Source organism: Plodia interpunctella, chromosome 17 (assembly GCF_027563975.2).
Source record: "Plodia interpunctella isolate USDA-ARS_2022_Savannah chromosome 17, ilPloInte3.2, whole genome shotgun sequence".
Lineage (NCBI taxonomy): Eukaryota > Metazoa > Arthropoda > Insecta > Lepidoptera > Pyralidae > Plodia > Plodia interpunctella.
Genome location: NC_071310.1, coordinates 7,073,910 through 7,093,433, shown reverse-complemented (window position 1 = coordinate 7,093,433; position 19,524 = coordinate 7,073,910). Strand labels below are relative to the sequence as shown.

At 35.8% G+C, this 19,524-nt stretch overlaps 1 protein-coding gene across 1 annotated transcript; it reads right to left on the bottom strand.

Annotated features, from left to right (window-relative positions):
- Positions 1-2,730: 2,730 nt before the first annotated feature.
- Adss (Adenylosuccinate synthetase) lies at positions 2,731-19,524 on the bottom strand. The gene is made up of 10 exons (XM_053757289.1): positions 19,243-19,524; positions 14,978-15,080; positions 12,417-12,550; positions 10,239-10,384; positions 9,619-9,824; positions 8,296-8,450; positions 7,558-7,682; positions 6,767-6,893; positions 6,085-6,205; positions 2,731-5,397 (listed from the first exon to the last, which is right to left on the bottom strand). Exons 1-10 carry the CDS (start codon positions 19,426-19,428, stop codon positions 5,345-5,347), a joined length of 1,356 nt encoding a protein of 451 aa, XP_053613264.1. The 5' UTR covers positions 19,429-19,524; the 3' UTR covers positions 2,731-5,344.

Below are 19,524 nucleotides of genomic sequence, written 5' to 3'. Positions count from 1 at the left end.
GTGCTTTATACATATGACAAAAGTCTAATTCAGTAATAAATATATCTAAGACATATAAACAATGTTGTTTTTATAAGTATGTAATTTCATGGGTATTTAAAAAGTTGATTGACCCATGAACGACTGTTACATGATTTTATTTGAAAAGTAGTACATAACAAAAACATATTATTTATATAGGCAAACTGAGGTAATTAATTTATTATTATGGAAACTTAAGCACTCTAATCTAACTTGCAAGATTTGATTACAGACAGACAGCAAACATCGGGACAGGTAAAAGTAAATAAGAGCTTGTAATAATAATCAATGTTTTTAAATCGTCAATTGTGTGACCAAGTTAAAGAATCGTGTCAAAGTAAACGTGATTTAACTGCAACTTTGTTTTTTTATGCCGATACCACGCTTTCGGCGAACGATTTGCCAAACTTTGGCTATTTCGGCGTACATTGCTGGTTTTTCGTTGCGGTAAAAAGAAGCTCACATACAAACTACTCAATGTGCATTCATTCGCATTGTCATCTGTCTTGAGTTCAATGATAGTGTGGAGACATTACATGCCATGTCCACGATAACCGTAACTAACCGGTTCTTTGGCCATTCAATTTCTCACGCTAATTATGTATAAGCTGTCACGTATAATTATATATCCCGTGGATTGAATTTAACTTCGAGGCCATATTACTTGTACCTCTCATCTCCGCATGTTCCCCGTTGCGTTCGGGGCTGTGAAGCCGAAACCGCCGTAACTGTCGGCCTGAGTCAACCATATTCGTTCGTATTCTAGGGCGGAACCACACGCTACTTTTATACTTGTACTTTCGTGCAATGAATATTAAATAGAAGATCGGACGAGTTTTAGAAAGGAAGTCAAATCAAATCAAAATATATAACTATGTATTTGTTGTGAAACATATTACCTACTTTATTTATAAATTTGGATAGATTAATTCCACCCGATTTTCGTAGGAATTTCAGGAGGACTAAAGTGCTTTGCGTTGGAACGTTTATTTAAAAGAAAATACATGATTCTTACTGCCAAGAGCGGAGACGCGGTAAACAGCTAATCCTTACATATTATAAAACAAAGTCCCCTGCTGCGTCTGTCTGTCTGTTCGCGATAAACTCATAAACTACTGCACGGATTTTCATTCTATTTTCGACAATGGATAGTGTGATTCCTGATAGAGGTTTAGGTGTATAGTTTATTATGTTTTTACCCGAGCGAAGCCGGGACGGGCGGCTAGTTTGAAATAAACATGTATTATTCTAGGTCAACACGCTGTCCGCAACACACTGAAGAACAACGGCGAGCGCTACGGAACAGCGTTCTAGAACCTACCACACCTGAATCTGCGCACATGGGTCTAGGAGAGGAGACCGGGTCACCACCAGACTCGAGTCCTTCGTCATCTTGCTCGTCGTCCAGCAGGAAAAGGGACAGGCATCGTGCCAGCGTCAAGAGTAAGCGAGAAAGAAACTTATCGCCTAACGGCAGGGATTAGACTTTGGAATGTTCAAATTATAGTCCGTTTCTGAGCCACACGTAAAAACAGACAATGCCCTAAATACAGGGTTGCCACCCGTCCCGATTCCCGTAATATTGGCTTGCGTCCTGGTGGCCTATTAATTTGTTCTATTTTGTTGAATATTTTACTTTGACAAGCACTTTTTGCTGTCTTAAACTATTGGTGCTCCTAGCATGCCAGAAGGGCCCTTTTTACCGTCAAACACGTTGTCCCGATTTTTATTATCGAAATAGTGCAACCCTACCCTAATTTGTCTTTCAAATTCTATATCATGCCTAAATTAATAGATAAATTTATTCCTTAAATTTGTTACCTCTTGCGGCTCAGAATATAGTATATAAGAATATGTAAAGGGTTGACCATAGTCTCTTAATTACTAGTATATTATTATTCATGTTAAAATTAAAATGTTTACTAAGAAGTGTCACATGACGTTGTTTATTGTAACAAAAATAAGATAGTTTACCGATATTTACTAAATACACATTATTTAGGTACATGTGGGACATTATTTTTCATTCAAAGTCTTACGATATAGCTTTTGTAGTCAGCCAATCAATTAACCCAAATTCATGTCGAATTCACCTCTATTACGTGCGGCGTAAAGATCCATACAGAGTAGTAAGTACCTACCACCTAGATTACAAAGAAGTGTGTAGTTTTACCTTACTAACGAAATTAAACATTCCCTGTTTTATATTTTAACATTGAATGAGACAATATGTGTATAATTTTATTAGAATAGATTTAATAAGTATTCGTTAATGTATATGAAGAGTGTAGATGTCTATAATTAAATAGCATCACATTTTCACCCCACTAGTGTCCTCCAACAACTCACCCAATACCGGCTTTTCCCTCAAATCCCCTTAAACGCTCACTGCAGGGGTTTTGTCGATTTTGTTTCAACTGGGGATCTCTGGATAGCTTATTCCAGAAATCCTCTTAGATTTCTGCTCCTCAAAACTCAAATCCAAGACCAAAACTATTTTCGTTCTGTTTCTTAGCATAGACATGATGTATTAGATAAGAAAATATCAAATGTATACTTGTAGTTATCTTACGACTGAATGTATAAAAAAAATATATAATTATAATGTGAAAAGAATTTTATTTTTAGATATAATCTGAAGTATCTTCATCTTGTTACATTGTGGAGTTCCTTAAAGTACGAGTAGGTATTACAAATAAAATACACAAATAAAAGAATAAACCATTTTATTGGCATATAACTGTAATGAAATATTTACATTAATATAACATAGATATCACATAAACACACCTCACAGAAAGTCAAGCGAAAATGATCACTAAAATTGTAAGTACTAAAAGATTTTCAAAAGATCTTTGGAATGAGACTTTCGCCTAAACCTATTAAAAATTAGTAAAGTTACAAAAAAAATGTAAACCCATTTTGTCGCATGACAGCATTTAGAAAATTAAGAAAAAGTGTAAAGTTAGTGCTAAAACGATTCAAACAAATTGTATTACTAAAATGTCTTTATTCTTTATAGTGTAATCACTATTTTGTGCAATGTTAAATGATGACAACATAATTATAATTATTTTATAGCCTTCGAGAATATAAAAATACCAATGTCGGTGTTAAAAATAAATCGAAATTGACACTGGGAGCACCAGATTAAAAACACGCAATAACAAAAAAAAACAGTAAAAATTACCCCACTATAACTTTCTCCAAAAATGCATAATTCATTTCTCAATTTTAGCTTTTATAATATTGCTATATTATAATCCTGCTAAATCGAAACCAACATAATACTTGGATTATTTTATAATAAAACTATATAATAATGCTATCAACACTGAAATTAGTAACATTATTGCTGGCGGCAATTGTTTCCACTAACGAATGAACACGGCTTTTTCAAAGACATTCTGTGAAATCGATGAAAACTGCTATACATAAAAAACGTAGTAGATAATTGACCTTAATAATCTCCATTATTAGTTATATGATATATATGAAATTCTTTCGTAGCTGACTGACAGAAGTAGAAACTTGGCGTGGGAAGTTGATATTCGGTACCTAAGTTCCTTGGGGATTAAGAAACATCCCGAAATACCCACGGGAAAGTGAAAGTTGTGAGCTTTTGATGACGATAGACATTTACAAAAACATATATACTACTGCCATTTCTTGCACATATTATGTTTATTTGTTTTAATTCAGTGCTACGTATTTTGGCTTCAGCAGTTTTCACATACGGTAACCAAAGATTTGATCACGGGTACAAAAAAATCTAGTAGAACCAAACAGAATTTTTTAAACCACATTCAACATTATAAACTTTACTACTTTATACAATTGTTTTACGCTCACAATTTGCCTACAATCCTTAACTCAACCGTTATAATAGAAACTTGTCAAAATTAACAAACCAAAACCTAAATGTACAGTCAACAACACATCAACCTACCTATGTTCATTGCAAACTAGCGGTGAGTTTGCATAGAAGTTTATTCTGGGTGTAACTTGATGTGCTGTTGACTGTACGTCAACTTACCCCCCATATAACTCTGCAAGGCAATTACGGCGATTTTGCAATGTTTTTGGATAGCTTGATGCACTGTCGACTATATTGCAAGAGGCCAAATTACTGGCAAAGTTGCTTGGCTATGATTTTTTTAACGTTGTCTGTCAACAGCATAAATTAAGTTTGACGCAGATTTTTTAAATAATGAGAATTTTATCATCGGTTAGTACTTTCCCATATTGTAAAGAAAATTGTAACATTCCATAAAGAATAAACGTCCAACTTTATCAACATTTTAACTACTAATATTGTTATAGACACGTAACACGTATTTTGACAAGATCTGTGCCTTTAACACGAATACATTTTAAAATGATACTATACTAGTATTTGGGCTCTGTTCGCACTACCATAATTATTAAGTCGCGTTAGGATGAATCTACGAGCATTTCGCCACCGTCATTGTCTTACTTCAAATAATGAATCGTTCAAAAATCAAACACACCTACTACACAGATTATTTATTTATAAATTCGGGTAGCAGAATTGATATATCTTTGTTAAACTTTGAAAGGTGAGGAAAATGACGGAGGTCAAAGCGCTCGAATTCACCCAGACGCGACGTAATAAAAACCTTCGTGCGAACGGGGCTTTAGTTCTAATATTTCAGTTGACAATCATTCTCATGCATATTATTAAATACTGTTGAATATTATCTTCAAAAATATTTGGTTTATACACTAATGCTTGGTGTTCCGATTTTATTTGGAAATATTGTAGACACCAATAATTTTTAAAGGCAGGTACTGAGTAACATCACAATGCTATCAGAATACAGATAAAAATGTGTACATGTAAAATTATTTTGTTTTATATAATTTTTACTAAAAGACGTATCTTACCAAACAAGCTCAAAATCAAGTAATTCGTTTTCAGAGTATAAGAAGGAAAATATATGTATGAATATACATTATATATTTTTCCTCATAGCAATAAAACGACAGTGGTTTCCCAATTCAGTACATGCCTTCAATACAAAGTATGTTTTACAATATATTACCACACAAAGCATATGATAGCCGATTTTTCAATGTGAGATTGATAGGTAACTATTTAAGCGACTCGGGTTAGTGGGTGAGAGTGGGTTTACACAAATGATCTCTTCAACCGACTTCAGAAAAAGGCGGAGAATTTATGTTCTATGTATATTTATGTTCACCGATTTCTCCGTCAATTGTGGACCGATTTTTTTATACAATGTGTGGTAATATAATTAGTTCAATGTCGCTAGCATAAAAAATTAAGTAATCGCTTGTGTTAATCTGCAAAGATGATACACTCTCGCCCTGGACCTACACCGATGTATTTAACTGAAAAAATAAAAATAATATAACGATTATTTAACGCTATATTTTGATATAACGACTAAATGAAAGATACCACCTAAACGCACAAGTAATACCATCTAAACTTCCACTTCAAATTATACGCCAAGTTCGATACAAGCTTCACTCTAACAGACAGAGCAAAGGGTTGCAAAGTCCACAAGAAAGACAGAACGCTTGGTCGCAATGACGTGCTGTGTGTGTTTCATGGTAGTTCCAGTTTAAAGCATAAGATTACTTCTCTTTCAGACATTTCAGCCGTCAAATTGAAAAAAGTACCTTATGTCTTATTCCATTTAATATTCTATCTGTTTACCAAATTTCAAAACAATCGGTCCAGTAGATTTTGCGTGAAAAACAAACAAACATACACACATACATCCTCGCAAACTTTCGCATTTATAATATTAATAGGATTATGTTTTTAACCGAGTGACGCTGGGAGGGGCCGCTATTATTCTAATTAATATTATAACTGCAAAAGTAAGTTTGTTTTATACCTCTTCACGCTTTATAAACCAATCTATTTTAAATTTTGCATACATGTAGTTTGAAATATGGAAACGGCCATGGGGTACCTTTCATCCCGGAAAAATAACTGTTCCCGTGGGAAATTTACGCGGGCGAAGCAGCTGGCTAGTGTCAAACAAAATAAAGAATAGTATATATTACTAGGTATGTAGAGGAAGTCCTCTATCGTCTTGATGTAGTGTCGCGCGGCCTCGGGCAGCTGGTCCATGCTGCGCGCCGCCGCCGCGCTGCTGCGCCAGCCCGGCATCGACACGTACTCCACCTGCGCGGTCAGCTCTATCATAATTCATCGCTAACTCGCCGCTATTACCGCGACATAGAGGTTCATGCAGGGTAACTTGATGTGCTGTTGGCTGTACGTCGAAACTTACAATTTCTGCGTTATTCGTCGACGGAGCAATGAGTCTAACGGTCATTATGTCAAAATAAACATTTGAGTCAGGAGTGATTACGTTTGACTGTACAACTCACGCACAGTCAAATTTAACGTTAATTTTAGCCAGCGCGCCGCTGACGTAAACCAAAATGCGTATTTTTTCGTTTTTCTGCGCACGTTAAAAGCGTCAAGTTGACGGTGCAACCCACCAAAGTGTGGCAAGATGATGATTGGCAATAATAATGACGTTGTCGGGTCCATTCAACATCTCCTGGCTTGAATGTTTCATTCTCAAAATGTTCCACACCAAAAATAAATTCCTTCTTCTTTAAGAGTGTGTTAATAGCTAACTGGTATTAGATTTTATTCAAGTCACCTAGAGGCATCTGAGATGACTTTTACAGTGGAAGTAGCGCATATGGTAATTTTAAACCAAAAACTCCCTACCTCCACTTCACTGAGCTCCTTCATCGAAGATGGGAAGTAATCAATTCTCTTCCCATGCAATTTGTATGCGATACCGATTTTGATCTCTTTCAATGTGTCCAAGATGTCCAATTTGGTTAGGCACAGACTGAAACATACATATCATTAATTAGTATTGTAATAATTATCATTACATAGTATAAAATAAAGTCGCTTCCCGCTGTCTGTCCCCAGATATGCTTAGATCATTAAAACTATGCAACGGATTTTGATGCTGGTTTTTTAAATAGATAGAGTGATTCAAGGGGAAGGTCCATATGTATTTAACATGCGTAATATTGCACCCGTGTGGGATGGGTCGCTAATAAATTAATTAAAAGAATGAGTTTAAGGCAAATGACATAATGGCTCATATTAAGTATTAGTAACTTAAAAACTATATAGTTAGCACCTAGTAACAAATTTGAACAATGCCCACATGATCATAATTAATGAGGAGGAATTCACGAGTCGCGGCTTGGTCCTTTGAGGATTGCATGGGGTCATTATTATAATACAGGGGTGCGTAGCTGCCCCTCCCTGCCCGTACCTCGCTACGCCCATACAATATTTTCTAAAATCGAACAAAACATGCCCCCAGCACATTAAAAAGCTATCAATTAACATCGTTCTTGTCGTTGGAGTTACTACCATCTCTCTCTATCCTCAGTCATTGTTCTGACCTATTTGTACCACTGGACTCCACACTTTTATAAATAATTATATACGTTTATTACGCCTCGGTCGCCCTGAGATGAGTAAATGATATTTACTGCGAGTATCCGTTGACCATGGCGGTGTAGCGCACCACGACGAGGTCGAGCCAGCCGCAGCGGCGCACGCGCTTCGTCGTCACTCCCACCTCGTGTCCGCGCTCTTGCAGCAGTCGGCCCGTGTCCTGTAACAACAGTAACACAGTGCTATCGGATTCATGCAACTAAATATATGGATCCACATTTGTTAATCGACGCGTTTGAAAATCGACAAAAGAAAAAAAAATGTGACACATTTCAAATCAAACCAAAAATAATTATTTGTAAATACATGTATAACAAAGTTAATTATAAATAATTAGAAGTGTTAAAAAGGAACATTTAAAAGTGCTCTGTATTCTGCCACAGCGTACAAATATAAAAGAAAATATACAATTTAACAATACAATTTCAACATTCTAACTAGGATGTATGTTACGACCCGAAACATAGTCGAGGACCGTGAACACATGAGTTTGTGAATCGTACTTTTTTCGAGAGATATTACAATGCTTTATACGGCACCTATCTACTAGGATGATAAAAAGAAATAAGAATAAAATATAAATGATAGGTGTTTATATCCCACTTCTGTGTATAAGCCTCAATTTCGAACTTCGACCTTTAAAATGGAAATCAAATCATTTATTTAGAAATTAGACCTTAGACGCAGGCACTTTTTCACTTTATATTCTAAATTAAATATTACCAAAGAGAGAAGCCACTACTACTTTCTCAAGGCTCTAAGTTAATACTAACATCTTTTAGCTCGGTGGGGAAGGGTCCGTCGCCAACCCTGGTGGTGTACGCCTTCACAACGCCCAGCACATCGCCGATCACACTCGGGGGCAACCCTAGACCGGTACACACGCCGCCGATGCTGCAGTTTGATGACGTCACGTACGGGTATGTACCTGCCAAGAAAAACAGAACCTTCAATATATGTACGTATATGGAAATTCCAAACAACTTTAAATGTTCGTATAATGATCCAGCAACATTGTTACAGTCTATGAATTATTATAATTATCTGTCTTAAATATATCTATTTTAGTTCATAGTTCTTTATTCATTTGGTGTACATTAGATCTTATTGTAACATTTTAAGTGCACAATGAGCCCTGGAAGGGAGTTGCAATTTGTCTAATTCAATTTAATTTATCTAGAGCATACACATTTTTTACAATTTTCTTACATTGTCATTTACCCTACAAAAACATTATTCTTGAATAGAACGACACATTTTGGGAAAAGACTATTATTCGATATTACCAGACGAGAGACAGAAATAAAATACATAAATCATACTTAAAAAAAGGAAATTTATCCATCTAATATAATGTAATGAGATTAACAACACAACACATAAAACCAAAGTAAATAAAAACTCATGGATTAAGCGATTATCGCTATCAACGGCCTCCACCTTATCATAATTACTGCATTCAAGGATTGATGATTCAATATTGTGAAAATGTTTTACAACAATGTATAAAATCTGTTTCCATTTTTTATATTACGTTTTTGATGAGATTTTGCATATATGTATACATTAATACAGGTAGTTGTAAAACACGAGAAACCTCGCAGGGGCGGGGTGCAGGTGCGTTGAGCGTCGCAAAGGTAAATAAATCAGTAAAATATAAAAAAATCAATCCTAATTGATATTATAAATGCGAAAGTAAGTTTGTTACCTCTTCAAGACCTATCTACTCAACTAATCTTCTTGAAATTTTGCAAACATATAGTCTGAAATACAGGGAAAGACATAGAATACCTTTCAACCCGGAAAAATAACTGCTCCCGTGGAAAATCACGCGGGCAAATTATAATAAGTGTATGAGGTAAAGCATAACCAACGGACGCCTGCAACACCAGGGGTGACACACGCACGTTGCCCACTTTGTTGCCTAGGGTACACTAGAGTACTATGTATGCTTTCTCTTATCCTTCAAACCGGAGCATAACATAGCATAGCTGTTATTTGGCGGCTAAATAGATGAGTGGGTACAGAAACAGCTCGTTGTACGTTTACCACGAGATATGAACACGTAGGAAAGTATATGATATCAGAATTCTTACCAAAGTCGATGTCAAGCATAGCGGCGTTGGCTCCCTCGACTAAAACCCGCTTGCCGTTCTCGATCTCCTTGTACAGGTACGACACGGTGTCCCTCACCAGCGGCCTGATCTGCTGACCGTACTTCTTGTACCGAGTCAGCTCGCTCTCAACGTCCACCACCAGGGACGGGAACATCCGCTTGTAGCTTTCCGCTAGCGTTCTGAATCTGGAAGTTTTTTGTTTAAGTGTTGGCTTAATAAATATTTTTTTTTTTTTACTAATGGGTGCAAACTTATTTACTAGCTGGATTTACACACTATTTTTAACCCCCAACGCAAAATGAGGGGTGTTATAAGTCTAACTTAGTTGTGTTTGGCATCGTAGCTCCCAAACGGATGAACCGATTTTCGTTTAGTTTTTTTTGTGTCATAGATAATTTTATCCCGAGTGTTCTTAGTCATAAAACGGTTGAGCCGATCAAAAGTTGTAGCGAAATTATAATTGAAAGTCGGGGGTTTTTTAATTTGTCTAACAAATAATTATTTGGAATGAAATCCATCTATGGTTCGGCATGATGATGTCATCGTCGACATCGTACAATAAATAGTACCACAAAATAAAATAAAAATAAAAAACATACTTCTCTTCAAACAACTGGAAGTCGCCAAGCAGATCCCCGATCCTGATGCCGTTCCGGCTGGCCTTGGAGGAGTAGGTCGGGCCGATGCCCTTCTTCGTGGTCCCTAGGGAGTTCTTCCCCTTTTCCGCCTCCTGCAGGCCGTCGACCTGCCGAAATTATTTAATTATAAGGGCCTGTTCCACCGCTTGCTGATAAAGTAGAAGCAGGAATGTAACATATCGAACAGATAGCGTTAAAAATTGTGTTTCAAAAGAGTTGGACAGCGCCAAGCCAGCTGGTCAGTCACACCAGCCAGATTTATCCAATAGTCAGTTTAACAATATGATATTTTATCAGAAAGTCGTCAAGCAGGCCCTAATTTTTTTAATTTAGCTTGGTAACATCCATACTTAAAATTGAAAAAAATCTGTCTGTCATTGTTCTCACGGCAAAACCGCTGAGCCCATATTTCTGAAATTTGGAATAGATATACTATAGTTATATGTAGTTAGATTATAGTTAATGATAAAGAAGATAAAGTAATTGCCATGGATGACGTCAGAGGCGCCTGCTGATTGTCACAGATTTCTTACCAGATTAAAAAAAAAATCTGAATTTAAATTTAAATGTTCTACGTTTCATTTCGTAAACAATAGACATCACCGGAATAGGGCGTGTCATCTTATCACGTAAGCGTGACTCAAACGAAACACATCGCAAAATTTCCTATCATGTATGTAAGTAAAACCAAACAAATCGAAAAGGGCACATGCTTTGAACAACTTATTATTTACTTTTAAATCGTTGAGTGTTGTAATGCAATCAACGAACTCAGTTGTGAAATTGATTCACTATCAAATTGCAACATTTTATCAAATGTTTAACAATGTTTTTAATAAAATAATGAAACATGAAAAATAAACAAAATATCCTGTGTAATATTCACAATTCTGTTGCAATAGATACAGAGCTCAAATTCCAATGTACAGTAACATGTTCCGGATAAAATTTATACAGTCATATCATTATGTGGTTTCTATTGCATTGTTGAATTGGAGCTTAAGAGTGAAAAATGTGCGGGGCCAACTTCTAGTAACTAGTTACAATCAACAACACAAACTCAATAATTAGAATTACTAGCTTATGGCAGCGGCTTCGCCCGCGTTTATTACGTGCGTCCGCTCATAACTTACTTTTGTCTATGTCTAGGGCTCTAAATAAGGTATCGTAATAAAACTTGTACCATATTTTAAGTTAGACCATCTGCTGCATAATTGTGAAAAGCGCATCAAATTGTATCCAGTAGTTTTTGCGTGATGCGCGAATAAACATACAGACAGACAGAAAAAAAAAATAAAAAAAATTGGCCTGGATTCTTTTAGGCCCATAAAGACATCCCATAAATATTTTTCTTTAATATCTCCTATGTACAAACATAGCCCACTTACATATGTATCTATAGGAGAGACATACAGACAGCCCAAATACAGTTTTATTATACGTATGGAAGATAGAAGATATAAATCCCCGCTACTAACAATAATGAATTGTTTTTGAAATTAAATTACGAATTTCAAAGTCCATGCCACTATGACGTCAGCCATTGACAAGACTTTTTTTTAATCGGTGTATTTTCCACTCTTTTATAATTTCATTAGCTTATCACTCGACAAGGAAATGATATTTTACGTTCAAGGTTAAATTAGATGGTCCGAATAATCATTTTCATTGATCAAAAAGTTCTTGCCCACTTTATCTTTGAACCACTTTCAATTACAGAATCGTTAGGAAAATTGGCACAATTTACTACAGTACCATCAAGACAAAGATCAATAAACGTCTCGATATAGATTATGATGAATAAGGTACCTTGTGCTACGTGATCATGTTATGGGTAAAATTAAAAATGACATGATTATGGTGCAAACACATGAATATGCCAGCTATACTATACGAAGCAAAAACAATGACGAGACACAATATTGCCATTTTTGAACAAAAGTTGTATGACGATACGCGGGGTAAAGGCAGACGGTGCGGGAAAGCAGTTCCTCTATGGCCTTCTTTACGAGACGTTTGTGCGTTTTTTTTTTTTTTTGAAGCTGTGCACAAGTTCTTCTCTATATTGATCTGTGAACCATATTGGTTCGAGAGTATAATAATCCAAATTTGAATCAGTCATTTCCATATTATACATACCTGTTGGTGTATGTCAAGCACCAAATGCGCCCGGTCGGAGATGATGAGCCGATTCTGCCAGTCTTTCATGCCTTTGTCCTCATTTTTTTTAAGCTCCTCGAATAGTCCTGGCAGGTGGATAACCACGCCGTTGCCTGAAAAAGAAAAAGAAATAGTGTGACAAGAAATCATTATAATAGCCATTTTATTGCCTGGAGCACTGACCTGACTAACTATAAGGATTTTGGATTGATAACGAATTTGTCAACTAATCAATTTTTGAAATGGATGGTACATCTTATTTTAATTTTTTCGTCTTCTTCAGTCCGTTCCTTACCAATAATTGCATGTCCATGTCAAATATTCGAAGTTCAGCGTCAGTCAAGCAAACCCAAATATGGATCCTTTACTGCAGCCTTCACGACGAAAATAGAAACAAAAAACAAAATTATCTACAGGATTTGTATGTAAGTGAGATTTCCTGAAAATGCCGAATATAGAAAATCATTGGACTATAGGGTTGCCAAATCGTCAAATCTAATAACCAAACAAACTAGCCAGTTTTAACCGGACATTTGGGTAAAAAGACCGGAGATTTTGTCATTTAGTTAGTGCTGGTTACTTGTAAAATGCAAAGAGTTGGACTGGACAGGCTAGACACCAATTACTTTTGCTGGACACACAGACGCCTGACAACGCTATAGTTTTTTATTTCCATCCGTTTGTAATTACTATCAAGATGTTTTGAGTAATCTTATATAATACTAATTAGTTTAATCTGCAGAACAATACGGTGATAATAATGGTGACTTTAAATACTATACTTACTGATATAGGCAGTTTAAGGCCAGTGGTAGCGTAACTACACATACAGGAATTCGAAAAAATGCCGAAAGGGCGCCCCTGCATTTGTTTTGTTAACTAGTAACTCTATCTTTCCCGTAAGAATTAAAAACGTGATACTGTGTCTGGTAATGAAACGGGAACAAAGGTCCTAATTAGAACGAACGCCTCATCAGAGAGCGTGATGAAAATCGGGGGCCGGCCCCCCATTTGGGTAGCACAGTATATGGATCAGCTCTTTTCCTCGTCCAGAATTTACCACGGGCCCTTAAGGATGTAAAATTACGCCAGTGAAACAGTGAAACATGCTATTTCTATTTTTTAAACCCAGGCTAATGCAAGTACAAGCTGGGCCCTGTCACGGAGACAATCGTGCCATACCTTGACCTTGCTAGATGACTAATTCAGCTTCGATTAACATCAATCCACGGTGCCTGGCGTGCAGCGGTACTCACCTCCATTTTATTTTTTCTCTAAATATTTACAAATAGAACTTACCTCATTACGCTGATGTAAGACATGCCGAGTTCATTATTTTTATGCTGTTTCTTCGTGACTTATTTAAATGGTTTGAATTTGGAAGTATAATTATGATTATAGCCAGTTACACCCAACCAGTTACCAAGTTACTTCGAAACATGATCTTTGCACTTTTGCACCCGAATCAGCTAATCAATTCTTTCTTATATCAAGATGAATGAGAGTTCACTTTTTTAAAATCATTATGTGTGTGATTATAAACTCTTTGTCCTTCAAACAAATAATAATGAACGGATTTTGGTGAAAACAGAAGAACATATATTTGAATAGTGTAAATCCGGTGTGTAGTAAAACGCATGATAAACTAATTCGGCGTTACGTATAATATCAGCCAAATATGTGGCCATGATTGCATTGTACACAAAGTAGTGATACCTACAATAATAGGTATCTGTATACCTACTATACTATTTGCCATATTATGCAACCGGTTGGCAGTCGATCAAGGGTCGCAGTCGCTATCGGTCAGCTTGCGAAGTAGGTATTTTATTTACATACCTTATCAACTTCCCATATTGTACGGGACTGAAGTAAATTGAACTATTCCAACAAAATATTGTAAATGCGAAAACGATTTAGTGTATTTTTTGACCAAATCCTCCCGTATCATCAGAGTTTCTGCTTATGATAGATTACATAAATATATCAAGTTTGTTGAAATTTCGCTTTAGTATATATAAATCTAGGTACCTGTATACATGAGTATGAATATTGACATATAGAGTACCTTATAAGCCGGAAAAAAGTACCGGAAAAAAGGGAAACCCAAGCGGGCGCAGCCGCGTACAAAAGTTACTTTAAAAGAAACGCCATTTTTGATGCGAGAAAATGGTCACCCCCAAAATGCAGATAAATAAGGTTATCCGGATATTATACTGAGCTGAGCCCCATCACTATCCGTATTTTCTGTATGGTTTGGAAACGCAGTATACTTACCTAGTTTTTTTCTGTGACGATTTATTTACCTTGACGTCGACGTCAGAAGCCACCATTTTCTGGCAAATTTATTCGCTTCTTAAAGTCTTATCATTTCACCTAAAGGCCGATTTATACCGAACGACGAATGCTCATTTTATCACACTATGGCGGTCCAATAATGCCTGGCCACGGGTTATAGCCAGCCATTGGTAGGACAGCAAGATAGATGAAGCATTCGCTCATTGGGTGTAAATGCACCTAAGTATTTTTACGAGACTCACCAATGACTGACGTGCATTTCGAGTTGATGATGCCGCTCGGCAACAGGTGGAAGTCGAACTCTTTCCCGTCGACCACCACTGTGTGACCAGCATTGTTGCCACCCTGTGGACAACAAAAATAATTCATTATTATGGCTGCTAGGATTTATTAATTACTAGCTGCGCAACGAGGCTTCGCTCCCGTGGCAATTTCGGGATAAAAAGTACCCTGTGTTACTCCAGGTTATTTTCTACCCGTGGACTCTATGCGTGAAGAGGAAACCAACAAACAAACCTACTTTCGCATTTATAATATTAGTTGGGACTGGGATTATGGATTTTATCAGCAACATCATCATCTGTAGCCCTCCGTGACCCACTGATAAGTCTAAACCTATCAGTATCATCTCTATAGTTATAGACCTACTTCCGCCTAATTTCCAATTAGCTTCACTCTTACTGTCCATTGAAGCGGAGCGGCAATTTCAAACGTTGTGTGATTAGACAATTTTTGCCACAGCTATAAGGCGCTTTTGTAATGAGGTAGGTAATTATATTACAACTACTTTTTTTGAAAAACATATTACGCCAAACAATTATGCTATAGAAACAAAAAAATTGCAAATAGATCAATCGATCATCGTCTCTAACAAACAAATTAGAAAGTGATTTAAAACTCAACAATAAAATTAGAAATTGAACTGAGACCTTGTTCGATATTGGTTTTAAAGATTTTGCAACAATTGTATGGTGACACTGTTGAAGTGGGTACACAAAAGAGAAACAGTTTCATAATGCTCATACTTAATTAGATTTTATGATTACCTACCTATATAAAAACAACATTTCTAATCAATAATAATAAAGTAGGTAGGTATAACTCATGGCCAACAAAACAACGTTAGTTAAGCATTTATTCAGTCCTATTCTACTAATATTATGTGTGTATATTTGTTACTCTGTCGCACGCACGCAGTCTACTACACGGTACACGGGTAGAATATAACCAGGGATAACGCAGGATACTTTTTATGCCAAAATTCCCAGGAACGAAGCCACGGGGCGCAGCTAGTAATGGAATACATAGAATGCCGCAATCTTAGATTATGTTGATACTGATTACACTAGTGGACCAGCCATTCAATAGATGCAAACTCTCTTGTCGTTTCGTTTCTCAGGGCAAGTATGTACCTACCTATAATTTAAATTGGTAGACGGGACCGTCACATGATTATAAAATTATAAAAATAAGATACCTAGAGATCATAACAACGGATTTATACCTATGACCAGAGGAATAATAAATAATAATTCGTCTTTACTAATTGTTACGTAGGTACGTGGTACACACGTTTAGATTAATTAAAGTCTACTTTAGGCTAAAGTATGTTTTGTCACTGTCGCACTATTTTGCAAATTAAAAGAAAGAGACAAAACATATTAGTTTGTATGCTTATGAATGACAGGGATAGTCATTAAATAAAAAAAATTGTTTAACAATAGCATTAATTTGTTATATTGGTGCTACGAGCTACACAAGTAGTTTACTTTTTAAGTACTTGCCCTGTTATATATAAAAGGGTTAAATCGTACTTTAACTGATTATGTATTAATGTGATATATTAAATTCTGAAGCGGTGGTGTTGTAACGGTTAAGGCGCCCGCCTTTAAACAGAAAGGTAGCAGGTTCGAATCCTAAACGTGCCACATCTTGTTCGTGGTCTACCTCGACGCCTGCGCCCTTTGGGAACCCAAGTTGTGGTGATCTGTGCCTAGGTATCTCTCTGGCGGCATTCGGAAAACATGCCCCGTTAAATTCCATTTGCCAAGCCTTGCACTCTTGGCGCCCACGTTAATGATCCACCAATTACAAAAAATTTTAAAAAAATGTTTCCTGCTTAGGTTAAATCCTCATGCTTACATATTAAACTTCAGATCACTTGGCAGCTCATTTGCTAATCACAAAATGCTTGGCATGAATGGGAAGCCTGTTCAACTGGCATAAATACCATCAGATTACTCCTAATCATTTGTTGCCAGGATTATCTCTTCCTGTATTATGAATGAATGAACTAAGCTATTGCCCACGGCTGTACAGCCGAATCTTTAAAATCTGAAGGAAGGATTGGATTTTATTCTATACATTTCCTAAAGGGTGAAATACTAAAGAATGACAAGAACCCAGGATTTGATGTCATACTAAGTGAGCTGATAGTCACATTAACTGATAATATATGATAATGTAACTACATGTTTTAAGTACTGATAAGAAAAGAGGGTTTTAACAGGTGACATGTACCTACGTAATGTTTGTGACCAATATCCCATAGCAGCAAGGATATTTACACAAAATTATTGTTATAATTATAAATTATTAATGAATTGAAATTGAATTGTATTGTGTATGTATTGCATTGGTTTATCTGTAATGATAGATTTAAGTTATTCAATAAATAATTTTATGAACTACTGCTATAGACTTTGTGCTGAGTTCTGATAATCTCTGTTTGATCTTATGGACTGGTATTGAAAGCCATTATATATTTTTGTAATTTTGAACAGGTTTCTTTTTTGTGATTTTGATAGTTTTTACCACCACTTTGTGGAATTCACACTTTTCAATATCCATCATATCATATATCATGACAAAACATGCAACAGTTTTTAATCTAAAACTGATTATTTAAAAGTTATTTATTTATTCTGTTTAGCTTAGCGCTCATAGCCACATTTTCATACATGTGTTTACTGCAAACTATGCCAGCTAACTACATAAAATAGCCCAGCTAAATCAAACTAACTTAGCTGTGAAGATTGATCCTGAGTAGTTTATGAATGTTGCAACATATAGACACAGAAAATAACTCAAATAATAATAATTTCTCTTCTTTCTCTGGCTCTAAGACACACAATACATTCATTTCTATCTTCAATACATGGACCACTTAGTTTTATGTGTACAGATTACTAAAATTGTTGGTTCCTTAACCTCTAATTATCAAAAGAAGCCGGACAGATAGGAAGCATTCAAAATGATTGGTAATAGCGAATGGCATGTTATCTTTGAAGCAGTTTTATCCAGTACAAACTGACCAGACCAGTCACACTTTAGTTATCTGAGTCAGACAGGCCATTAAAATATGTAGTAAATAACTCTATCACCTTATTAATCACTGCTTGTACCCATGGCTTCACTGTTGTACAAGACAATGTGACTAGTACAGTACTCAAGCTTAAGAACTAAACTCCTGTGATTGAACAAAAGTTGTCTCTGGAGGCAAAATATATATATATATATATATACTACATTCTGGAGACGATTCAAAGTCAGAAATTCCCTATGAGGCTGACAAAAATTGATTAAAATAAAATGTTTCATAAAATGTTTAAAAAAAAAAACATAAACATCAAGCCTTGGCAGTTCATGGGGCACAATCACTAGAAGAAAACAAGAAGAGAATTGAATTGAAAACCAGTCAACAGAAATAATATTAAATTCAGAATTGATAATATTAAATTCATTCAATTTCCTAATGAATGAGTTTTCATTCCCTTCACACATAAAAATATATTTATATTAAAAAGTATATTTAAGCTGTACCTATCACAATCAGACAGCCCATTTATATTATAATAGGCACACTAGTTATTTTTAAAATTTACAGAATTAGACACAGCCCTAGTTAAATCAAGCACCAACAATGTATAATAGCAGCCACGAAAGCAAATGGCCCAGACCTTGGCAGGAGTCCACAATTAGCTGACAGTATGTAATCACAAGAAGATGAATGTGTAAACCATAGGTTGCAATAGTCATATGACTGAACCATAGATAAGAGATGTTTTCTAAACAACAGATGGTGCATTCTTCAAAGATTATGTAATTTATTCATGGGTATTACAGTTTACAAAACAGCCTAGCGCCGAGCAATACCCGCTAGAATACTTGGCACGAATAATTCCTTAGTTTCATACAAAAACATGTAGATTGTTTAGCGTCTTGTTTTCATGCTACTGGCGCCTGGCCAAAAGATACAATACAATTAATATTTTTTGAACAAGAAAAAACAAATATACCTACGTAAAAGTTATGAAATAAATAACTTGAAATGTATTTCGATGTGATAGATATTGTTTTAATAGCTATTGTATAGAAAATCTCACTAATGTTACACATAACCTCCAAATTCATATGATACATATAAATATTGTTTTGCGAAAACTTGCGATTAAACACAATATTTATTACAAGTAAATATAAAGTAATAAATAAATTAAACACTAACCTGGCAGCGGCAAACGATATCAGAATCCTGGGCAAGTAAATCCACAAGTTTTCCTTTGCCTTCATCGCCCCACTGAGCACCCAAGACAACAGTCACTTTATTATTTCCCATTTTATATTTTTTGCACGGACACGATTGTAACTCGCCGTTTAGTTCAGTCTGCTTCGAATTCATAGTCGAGGCCATTATTTATTGCAAACTTATGAATAAAATGCAACAAACGAAAGAGCGAGACATGCGCGCGCCGAAACCGCAGCTCCCAAAAAAGCAGCAGTCAGTCAG

Coding starts and splice junctions, on each gene's coding strand:
- Adss (XM_053757289.1), bottom strand. CDS start 19,428: ATGGCCTCGACTATGAATTCGAAGCAGACTGAACTAAACGGCGAGTTA. Junction 7,683..8,295: donor TCCCCACCGAGCTAAAAGAT/GTTAGTATTAAC, acceptor CTGTTGTTACAG/GACACGGGCCGACTGCTGCA. Junction 6,894..7,557: donor ATGGTCAACGGATACTCGCA/GTAAATATCATT, acceptor TGTATGTTTCAG/TCTGTGCCTAACCAAATTGG.